This window comes from Zeugodacus cucurbitae, chromosome 6 (genome assembly GCF_028554725.1).
Source record: "Zeugodacus cucurbitae isolate PBARC_wt_2022May chromosome 6, idZeuCucr1.2, whole genome shotgun sequence".
In the NCBI taxonomy this organism is placed as follows: Eukaryota; Metazoa; Arthropoda; class Insecta; order Diptera; family Tephritidae; genus Zeugodacus; species Zeugodacus cucurbitae.
This window is the reverse complement of record NC_071671.1, coordinates 4,941,728-4,953,056: the sequence shown is the minus strand read 5'-3', so window position 1 is coordinate 4,953,056 and position 11,329 is coordinate 4,941,728. Positions and strand designations below refer to the sequence as shown.

At 36.4% G+C, this 11,329-nt stretch overlaps 1 protein-coding gene and 2 non-coding genes across 3 annotated transcripts; 2 read left to right on the top strand and 1 right to left on the bottom strand.

The window, feature by feature from the left end:
- Nucleotides 1-671: 671 nt before the first annotated feature.
- Nucleotides 672-1,700, bottom strand: LOC105211194 (C-type lectin 37Db-like). The gene is made up of 4 exons (XM_011182530.3): nucleotides 1,508-1,700; nucleotides 1,403-1,446; nucleotides 1,218-1,335; nucleotides 672-990 (listed from the first exon to the last, which is right to left on the bottom strand). The coding sequence occupies exons 1-4, from the start codon at nucleotides 1,656-1,658 to the stop codon at nucleotides 770-772; spliced, it is 534 nt and encodes a 177-aa protein (XP_011180832.2). The 5' UTR covers nucleotides 1,659-1,700; the 3' UTR covers nucleotides 672-769.
- A 1,125-nt stretch (nucleotides 1,701-2,825) lies between these two features.
- LOC114803866 (small nucleolar RNA U3) lies at nucleotides 2,826-3,039 on the top strand. Its single transcript, XR_003752229.2, has one exon. It is a non-coding gene; the product is annotated as a small nucleolar RNA U3 (small nucleolar RNA).
- Nucleotides 3,040-8,294: 5,255 nt separating this feature from the next.
- Nucleotides 8,295-8,509, top strand: LOC128922904 (small nucleolar RNA U3). The gene has a single exon (XR_008472093.1). It is a non-coding gene; the product is annotated as a small nucleolar RNA U3 (small nucleolar RNA).
- The last annotated feature ends 2,820 nt before the right edge of the window (nucleotides 8,510-11,329 follow it).

The window sequence follows — 11,329 nt, the reverse complement described above, 5'->3', positions numbered from 1 at the left end:
ATTTTCATTCAATACCGATTATATACCTAAGTGGCTAGTATTTATAGCCGAAAGAGGAAATCAGTTGAGTACCGTTATCAATTCGATCAATGATACGTAATCTATTGTTGTAGCTTCATTAAACAATTCTAAGTATTGAATTATAATTGAAATTATATATGATTACTGATCAAATGGATCAATAAATCAATTATTAAATGCTCGTAATCTTATTGCGCTGCTTCTTTGTAAAAAATGTATTTGTAAAAATAAATAATAATAATAAATAATTGCGATCTCTAATTCCAATCAGTTTTATTGTACACATTCTATAACAGCTGTTCTCATCGTGAATGGCTAAAAGTAAACAAATTACAGTCAGGAATGGCAATACAAATAGTTTTTATACTCTTGTAATATGTTGCACAAATCATATGGAGCTCACATAACCGTCGTCTATAGCACCTTCAGCTAATAAAAAGAGATATAGAATTTTATATATCAAGGTAGTCAGGGTGACGAGTCGAATTCCAAGCTATATTTTGAGTAAAATGTATATATTTTAAAGACACTTGGTACACTTGTTTCTAGAAAGGAGAAGGTTGCTACAGATGGTTACCTGAAAACCATACTACAAAATAGTTCTCTTCCTTTGAACAGTACACAAATTGCTAGAGCATACAATTTTCAAATAAAATGTATATATGCTTTTAATAAGGAAGTTTAAATTTGGTTTTCATGTAAATAGGCATGTACAATTCCAAACAAAATATAATGCCGAGCCTAACAATTAATACTTTTGACATGCAGCATAATTTTGAGCAAAACAACCGTCATCATCCCACATTAAAGATGGAAATAGTTTCATGCATTGTTGGTCTCCTCCACCATTGTCTGGCTGACCGGGTTGCCAATCGGTATAAGATACTGGCAGACCACCCAATCCCCAGCGGAAAGTTAAACCATCTTCTAAGCGATTACCGTATAGCCAGTAGGGACGAGATTGAAGATCTGACAAAAAAATTAATGAAAGAAGCTACAGAAATAGAAATTTCTAAAAAATATATGTTTTATAAAGCATTGAATAAAGAGCAAAAAAGCGGAAGGGAGATATTTGCTTTGCCAATATAATATTTATGGTAAGTTGACGGTTAAGCAAGATATGAAATAAGTAAATGTTAAATAAATAATGCCTTGGATTCTTCAGATTTCAGATTATACGAAATTTCATAACTTACGATAAATGTTAATAAACTCTGTGAACTTTAGCTTTTTAATGTCAAAGTTCCCCAATTCCAATGATAGAATTGTCGCATTTTGTTGACTACAAAAACCATAGGCAGCGAACCAATTCATCTGCAAGCAAAATAGTTTTTAGTGCAAACTTTCTAATAATTACAACAATATTTTGGCAATTACTCACTTTCGTTAAGCTGACTATAAAACGATCGCTTTCGACTTGCTCAACTGTTGATAGTTATGGATAGTAAAAGAGTGTTATAATCATTTATATTTCAATATAACTTACGTCTTACATTCAATAAACTTGATATTGTCAAAACAGGGACATCTTCGCCTTCGCCTTCGTCTTCATCAGAATTCGAATCGTTTAATTCGTCAGCACGGACACATTGTGCCAGTGCAGCTAGGAATGCGATTAATATGACTGTTTGCTTCATTTCCTTTCACTTCACTGAGGAAATTTTCATTTAATACCAAATATATATGTACCTAAGTGGCTAGAATTTATAGACAATTGAGGAAATAATTTGAATAACGTTATCAATTAGATTATTTTTACTCTCCTTTTTGCTATTATTTTTTATTAAAGACAATTTGTTGACGTTTATTAATCCACTTGATCAAGTATTTGTTACAGTGTTATTTTGCCCTTATCACTCTATCAACAAATAATTCATTCAATTGACTTATAATTGTATTATTAGCTGGAAGTTGATCAAATAATTGAAAGTCCCAACAATGAGCGATCAGTGACAGATGTGCACATTATCGAGCTAAAATCGTAAACAGATCAGAAAACACTGTGTTTTCACTTATGCCTATTTGCTATAAAATGGTTTTGTGTGGATTATTCAGCTTTTTGCAATGTAGTGTTTTCCATATTTTTTATGCCTTCTCTATTAACTGACATTCATTATTGTCCCGAGTTTTCGTGATAGAGTGTAAATTTTGAGTGACACAATTTTACTTAACTCTGGGCTATAAATACCTCCACTATTTGATGATTTTGTCTAGAAACTTTAATAGACCTTCAGAATATTATACAGGTACTCTCAGTCTATGTCTCAGAAATTGTTAGACCAGGACCAGCCCTTATCGAACCGAACCACAACAGAGAAAATATTTAAAAAAGTCTCTTCTTAGTCAATATGGACCCATTAAATCGCAAACAACATCCATATTTAACTAACCTTGTGAGATTCTAAGACGTGATCTGATAATGCGCTGTACAATTAAAAAGTAGCATAACGTAAATTTTTAGTCATTCAAGGTATTCTCTATGTAGGTAGGTTTCTCAATGCAAAATATGTATGTATGTAAACCTCTCTATACAACATTATTGTTGTTGTTACTACATATTAACGTTACCTACTCATGTACGCATAGTAGCGCGCTAGTGTGGGGTGAGTATCTTATAGTTGCGAGTGTACTAGCTACCTTTTCTTTACACACACTGATATTATGTGTTTGTTGTTTTTGTTTCTTAAACAAATATCTCAAGAATGCCTCGATCGTTGTTTATACAATTCTTTCGTGGCAATTCACTTCTCAACCACTTTATATTTATTTTTGTTGAAATACTGCGTGCTGATCGTTGTAAAGTTAAGACTATACTTCACAGGATCATTTCTGTAGTCAGTCTTCATTTACTTTCTTTGCAAATCGAAAGTATTCGAACCCGCGATGAGGAGGTATATCGTTTTATCTGACAGCGTGAGGTTTATGAACTTCATTTCTAATTTTGTCTTATGACATATTTGAATTGCTGTTTCTTCGATGATCGCTCGGTTACAACGGATAAAACGACTTCTGAGTGGTCGAACAAAAAACTTTTAATTGATAAATTCGAAAATCATAGTATTAAGTAGTAAATCATTAATCGAAGTCTTATATTTAGATTTGTAGATCTTAGTAAAGAGAACAGTAAGAAACTGATATAGACGAGATTGTTAGTTTTTTGATAGCCGGTGTAGACACAGGCATTTGCCGATTTATGTACTTAGAGAAATATGTAGTGCAATAGGAACTATCACTGATCTTTAAGGACGAGATCCTTGAGGTCTAATACTGATTAAAAACCAATAAATAAAATATAATATATGTTTCTCTAGTTAAATTTTAACATATTTAAGCTTCACTATCAGCGCGTGTTACATGAAAAATGCATAATTCATACCTTAATACCTTATTAATCTATAATATAAAAATGAATCGCAAAATGTGTTGCGATGATTAGAAAGTTGGAAGGATTAGAAAGTAAGTAAATATGGAGAGGGAAGCGAGACGCATTTGCAGACAAAAAAAGAAAGAGGCCGAAATGCGTGAGTACGAAGAGCTTGAGAAGCTGGCAGACAGAGGGAATGCTCGAAAATTTTATGAAAAAATGAAGCGACTTAACGAAGGTTTCAAGACCGGAGCATCCTCATGTAGAGACCAAGGTGGTAATCTGGTAACCGATGTCCAGGGCATACTGGGATTATGGAGGGAACACTTCTCCGACCTGCTGAATGGCAGTGAGAGTACAACACCAGGAGATGGCGAACCCGATCCCCCAATCGATGACGATGGAACAGATGTTCCATTACCCGACCATGAAGAAATTCGAATAGCAATTACCCGCTTGAAGAACAACAAAGCAGCGGGGGCCGATAGATTACCGGCAGAACTATTCAAATACGGCGGCGAAGAACTGATAAGGCGCATGCATCAGCTTCTTTGCAGAATATGGTCGGAAGAAAGCATGCCTGACGATTGGAATCTCAGTGTGCTCTGCCCAATCCATAAAAAGGGAGATCCCACAATCTGCGCCAATTACCGTGGGATCAGCCTCCTAAATATCGCATACAAGGTTCTATCGAGCGTATTGTGTGAAAGACTAAAGCCCACCGTCAACAAACTGATTGGACCTTATCAGTGTGGCTTTAGACCTGGAAAATCGACAACTGACCAGATATTCACCATGCGCCAAATCTTGGAAAAGACCCGAGAAAAGAGGATCGACACACACCACCTTTTTGTCGATTTTAAAGCTGCTTTCGACAGCACGAAAAGGAGTTGCCTTTACGCCGCGATGTCTGAATTTGGTATCCCCGCAAAACTAATACGGCTGTGTAAATTGACGTTGAGCAACACCAAAAGCTCCGTCATGATTGGGAAGGACCTCTCCGAGCCGTTCGATACCAAACGAGGTTTCAGACAAGGTGACTCACTATCGTGCGACTTCTTTAACCTGATGCTGGAAAAAATTATAAGAGCTGCAGAGCTAAACCGAGAAGGTACAATCTTCTACAAGAGTGTACAGCTCCTGGCGTACGCCGATGATATTGATATCATCGGAAGCAACAACCGCGCCGTTTGTTCTGCTTTTTCCCGCATGGATAAGGAGGCGAAGCGAATGGGTCTGGAGGTGAATGAGGACAAGACGAAATATCTCCTGTCATCAAACAAACAGTCGGCGCATTCGCGTCTTGGCTCCCACGTCACTGTTGACAGTCATAACTTCGAGGTCGTAGATAATTTCGTATACCTGGGAACCAGCATCAACAACACGAACAATGTCAGCCTCGAAATCCAGCGCAGAATAACTCTTGCCAACAGGTGCTACTTTGGACTGAGTAGGCAATTGAACAGTAAAGTCCTCTCTCGACGAACCAAAATCAAGCTCTACAAGTCTCTTATCATTCCCGTCCTGCTTTACGGTGCAGAAGCTTGGACGATGTCAACATCAGATGAGACGACACTAGGAGTTTTCGAGAGGAAAATTTTGCGCAAGATTTATGGTCCTCAGAACATTGGCAACGGCGAATACCGCAGACGATGGAACGATGAGCTGTACGAGTTATACGACGACATTGACATAGTTCAGCGAATAAAAAGACAGCGGCTACGCTGGCTAGGTCATGTTGTCCGAATGGACGAAAACACTCCAGCCCTGAAAGTGTTCGATGCAGTACCCGCCGGAGGAAGCCGAGGAAGGGGAAGGCCTCCACTCCGTTGGAGGGACCAGGTGGAGAGCGACCTGGTAACACTTGGGATCTCCAACTGGCGCCGAACTGCGAAGGAGAGAGACAGGTGGCGCACTATCGTCGATTCGGCTATAACCGGCTAAACGGTTGCAACGCCAATCACATACAAATATGGAAAAATTGTGAGGAAGATAACAAGAAGATGATTTTATTTGAATTAACAACAAAATTATAAAAAAAAGAAAACAAACAAGTAAGGAAGGGCTAAGTTCGGGTGTAACCGAACATTTTATACTCTCGCAATTTATTTATTTAACTGTATTTATATTATATAATATACAATTTGACCCACATATTCGTCATATATATTGTATAAAGTCCATTGAAACTGGAAACCTAATATTAGGTTAGATGCACCGAGGTCCTCGTGTTTGATATATGGGGCCTTAAAAACATATGGTCCGATTTCGGCGATATTTAGTATGGGGCTGCCACACTATTAACATAGTATTTATGCAAAGTTCTGCACTGATATCTTCACTAGTGCTTACTTTATATATTGTAAAGTAAACGATTTAGATCGTCTTCAAAGTTCTGGTATATAGGAGGTAGGCGTGGTTGTTAAGCGATTTGGCCTATTTTCACAACATATCATTGGAATGTAAGGAAAGTATTACAAACCAAGTTTCATTGAAATCAGTCGAGTAGTTCCTGAGATATGGTTTTTGACCCATAAGTGGGCGACGCCACGCCCATTTTCCATTTTGTAAAAAAATCTGAGTGCAGCTTTGATCTGCTATTTTTTACGTGAAATTTAGTGTTTCTGACGTTTTTCGTTAGTGAGTTAACCCACTTTTAGTAATTTTCAACATAACTTTTGTATGGGAGGTGGGCGTGGTTATTATCCGATTTCTTTCATTTTTGGACTGTATTAGGAAGTGGCTAAAAAAAACGACTGCAGAAAGTATAGTTTATATACCTCTATTGGTTTGCGAGATATGTACAAAAAACTTAGTAGGGGGCGGGGCCACGCCCACTTCCCCAAAAAAATTACATCCAAATATGCCCCTTCATAGTGCGATCCTTCATGCCAAATTTTATTTCCATAGCTTTATTTATGGCTTAGTTATGGCACTTTATGTGTTTTCGGTTTTCACCCTTTTGTGGGCGTGGCAGTGGTCCGATTTTGCTCATTTTCGAAAGCAACCTTCCTATGGTGCCAAGAAATAAGTGTGCCAAGTTTCATCAAGATATCTTAATTTTTACTCAAGTCACTGCTTGCACAGGCGGACGGACGGACAGACAGACATTCGGATTTGAACTCCACTCTTCACCCTGATCACTTTGGTATATATAACCCTATATCTAACTCGTTTAGTTTTGGGTGTTACAAACAACCGTTATGTGAACAAAACTATAATACTCTCTTTAGCAACATTTGTTACGAGAGTATAAAAACAACCGAACATTTTATAATCTCGCAATTTATTGAAGAAACTTACAAACATACAAAATTTACCCATAAATGCGGCATAAAGTTTAATAGAATAACGAAAATCGTAATACATACTATATGAGGGCTGAGGTGATTCTTTCATTTTCACCAGCTGAGTACACTATACCCAAGACTATACGCTCACTTAATTTTGCTATTAAACAATGCATATATATGATGAATGAAGCCCACCGTATTTTTGAAAAACCTATAATTAGGTATATGGGAGCTAGGAGATGTTATGACCCAATTTTAAAAAGAAGAAAACAATTTCCTCTGAATTACATTAAATTATCAAAGAGATTTACACAAATTTTCGGTTAAAATTTACCCTTAGGCGTTGAGTTCAACATGTTCGATATCTGGGACCTTGAAAAGTTATAGTCCGTTTTCGACAATTTTTCACAAGTGAAGTCAGAGATGATATGTACTATTTGTGTAAAGTTTTATTCCACTATCTTCATTGGTTCCTTATGTATACATGATAAAGTGAAGGAATCAGATGGAATTTACAATTGAGTTATTAGGAAAGTAGTTGTGGTTGTGAACCGATTTCGCCCATTTTTTATCCGTGTTATCAAGTTGTAAAGAAAATATTATATACCGAATTTCATTGAAATCTGTCGAGTAGTTCCTGAGATATGGTTTTTGACCCATAAGTGAGCGATGCAAAGCCCATTTTTCATTTTGTATTAAAATCTGAGTGCAGCTTCCTTCTACTATTATTTATGTGAAATTTAATGTCGTCTGTCGTTTTTCGTTAGTGAATTAACCCACTTTTAGTAATTTTCAACCTAACCTTTGTATGGGAGGTGGGCGTGGTTATTATCCTATTTCAACTATTTTCATGGTGTGTGGTGGGGTAAGTAGGAAAAAGACTGCAGAAAGTTTGGTTTATATAGCTTTATGGGTTTGCGAGTTATATATAAATAACCGATTTGGGGCGGGGCCACGCCTACTTCCCAAAAAAAACTACACCCAAATATGCCCCTTCCTAGTGCGATCCCATATTCGAAATTTTACATTTATAATTTTATTTATGGCTTAGTTCTGACAAAGAACATGTGTTCCAAGTTCCATTAAGATATTTTAATTTTTACTCAAGTTACAGCTTGCACAGACGGACAGAAGGACAGACGGACAGACGGACAGACGGACGGACGGACAGACATCCGAATTTCAAATCTACTCGTCACCCTGATCACTTTGGTATATTTGACTCTATATCTAACTCGTCTAGTTTTAGGTGTTACAAACAACCGTTATGTGAACAAAACTATTATACTCTCCTAGCAACTTTGTTCTCTAGTATGTATGTAATTCTCTCTATACAACATTATTGTTGTTGTTACGACATATCGTACATAACACTACCTACGCATGTACGCTTAGTAGCGCGCTAGTGTGGGGTGAGTATCTCATAGCTACGAGTGTACTACATAGCTACCTTTTCTTTACACACACTGGTCTTATGTGATTGTTGTTTTTGTTTCTTGAATAAATATCTCAAAAGTATCTCGATCTTTGCTTATACAATTCTTTCGAGCAATTCACTTCTCAACCACTTTATATTTATTTTTGTTGAAATACTGCGTGCTGATCGTTGTTAAGCTAAGACTATACTTCACAGGATCATTTCTGTAGTCAGTCTTCATTTACTTTCTTTGCAAATCGAAAGTATTCGAACCCGCGATGAGGAGGTATATCGTTTTATCTGACAGCGTGAGGTTTATGAACTTCATTTCTAATTTTGTCTTATGACATATTTGAAATGATGTTTCTTCGATGATCGCTCGGTTAACAACGGATAAAACGACTTCTGAGTGGTCGAACAAAAAAATTAAAATTGATAAATTCAAATATTATGGTATTAAGTAGTCAAAAATTAATCGAAATCTTATATTAAGGTTGGAATTTGTAAATCTTAGAGAGAACACCAAGAAACTGATATAGACGAGATTGTTTGTTTTTTGATAGCCTGTGTAGACACAGGCATTTGCAGATTTATGTACTTAGAGAAATATGTAGTGCAATAGGAACTATCTCTGATCTTTAAGATCGAGATCCTTGAGGTCTAGTACTGATTAAAAACCAATAAATAATATATAATATATGTTTCTCTAGTTAAATTTTAACATATTTAAGCTTCACTATCAGCGCGTGTTACATGAAAAATGCATAATTCATACTTTAATACCTTATTAATTATTCATAATTGTGTTAGTGGTAAAATACTAATATTTTCACTTTTTCTGTAGCCACTGAAATTTTTTTCGACTCAAATTACACACATGCGATAATTTCCATGATGTCAAGCCAACTTAAATGTTATATTCATATTAATATGGTTTGAGTTAGGAATGCGCTCAAAAAATTCCAGAACGAATGTTATGTAATAATATGCATAAATGCCTGTATTTTAAAATATATGTGATTTCCATATCGGCACTTGGCTAGCATTGTTGCAACTTAAACCACACGATATAATGAAAATTTATAATTATATTTATAAAGCATATAGGCAGATACATATACATACATATATGTATATGTGTGAAACAACTCACACCAATACATACATACATATACAATTACAAATTTTTAAATGCAAACTAACTTTCTGTATAAATAAATCGTAAGTGGTAAGTGCTTAATCGGCATAAAGTTGCCAACACGCACATGCATTAAGGTTTACACACACATATACACATGTACATATATACATTTGTGCTTGCATGCGAGCATGAATGACAGCGTTGCATTGCGAATGCATTTCGTAATAATAATGAAAACAACATGGAAAAGCACTTGAAACGCAAGTAAATAATAACCATGTACCAACAGTTATAGAATGCAACCAACACCACTCGCCCCTACTGAGGTTGGCATTTCAGATGTGCGTGCCAACAAACGAATACAACTTGCAACAGCAAACACAGAAATATGCAGCAGCAGGAATGCCACAATGCGATAAGCGTCATCGCCAAAAAAGCGGTGTTACCACGTCAAACACCCAACCACCCCCACTAAGTTCAACAACAATTCGTTGCGGAGGAATTAAAAAATTAAACATATAAATAAACTACATTGGTAGAGTGTTGCATGCAACATGCTGCTGTTCGCTTGGATAAGCGTATTACATGCGCTGCGGTGCAATGCTCACTAGTGTTGTTGTTGGTGATGACTCAGTCGCAAAGCTATTCGCGTCACTCATACGCCGCGGCACTGGTGAAGCTTACAAGCTTTCGCACACACATGTCTGTTGTCGCACCACATTTGCATGTGTTTATAACACATATTTGCTTTTGCACGCTATGTGTTTGACTTGCAGGTGACTGCGCTTGAAACCTTAGCAATTACTTCCGCGAAACTTTAGACACTATCAGTTGTAGTGGCACAGTAATTTAAGCCTTTGTTGACGTCAAAAAATGTGGCAGTTTGAAAAATATATTAAAAGCGAGTTATTTGTTGATTTTAGTGTATTTAAAAATGTATTAAATAAATAAGTAACATAATTATTATAACAAAGCCCAAAAGCTTTAAAAGCTCTGAGTCAATACTTCACGTTTCTTTGGAGATACATGTAAATATTTTTAATAGAATAACCAAAAACTACTGAAGACTGTCTTCAGAAATACATTTAGTATCTATTAATTACTTAAGGCAGTAGTCTGCTTTACAGGCTTCAAAAAATCAATTTTTTTGTTTTTTTTTTTTAAATCTTTTCCAAAACTATCCAAGAATATGTCTTTAAGATTCCAGAGGCCAATTCGACATATTTTCGAAGCTAGAGCAGTTTTAGTGGCCGAGCGTCGAACAGGAGCGAATGCTCAGGCAGACTTTAAAGCGCGTTTTCTCGAGTTTTAATTTTCACAAGTGTAAGAAAAGGGTGCCGGCGATAACAAAAAGAATATTTGTCCGATCGAAAAAAAACCAAAGTGATCTAGTATTAAATTCTTCTTCTTCTTAACTGGCGTAGAAACCGCTTACGCGGTTATAGCCGAGTCCACAACAGTGCGCCACGCATCTCTCCTTTTGGCGGTTTGGCGCCAATCGGTAATACTAAGTGAAGACAGGTCCTTCTCCACCTGGTCCTTCCACCGGAGTGGAGGTCTCCCTCTTCCTCGGCTTCCACCAGCGGGTACTGCATCGAAAACTTTCAGAGCTGGGGCACTTTCATCCATTCGAACAACATGACCCAGCCAGCGTAGCCGCTGTCTTTTTATTCGCTGGACTATGTCTATGTCGTCGAACAACACATACAGCTCATCATTCCATCTTCTGCGGTATTCGCCGTTGCCAATGTCTAAGGGACCGTAAATCTTCCGCAAAACCTTTCTCTCGAAAACTCCTGGTGCCGTCTCATCGGATGTTGACACCGTAAATTAAATTATTAGTATTAAATTATTAGTATTAAATTATCTTCTATTCGAACTAAAAAAGTTGGACAAAAGTATTATTTAAACTACTTGTTTTGCAACTTAAAGTCAATTTTTTTTTTCTTAAAAAAGTGAATTTTTTTTTCAAACTTCGAAAAAATTTGGAATTTTATAATTTCTTCGGGATTTTTTAATTTATAAAGAAAAGAAACTTATAAAAATTAAAAAAAAAAATTGGTTCGACTGTTTCAGAAGCATCGCACGACAAG

Coding starts and splice junctions, on each gene's coding strand:
- LOC105211194 (XM_011182530.3), bottom strand. CDS start 1,658: ATGAAGCAAACAGTCATATTAATCGCATTCCTAGCTGCACTGGCACAA. Junction 1,447..1,507: donor AAGTTTATTGAATGTAAGAC/GTAAGTTATATT, acceptor AACTATCAACAG/TTGAGCAAGTCGAAAGCGAT. Junction 991..1,217: donor AGAGTTTATTAACATTTATC/GTAAGTTATGAA, acceptor TTTTTTTGTCAG/ATCTTCAATCTCGTCCCTAC.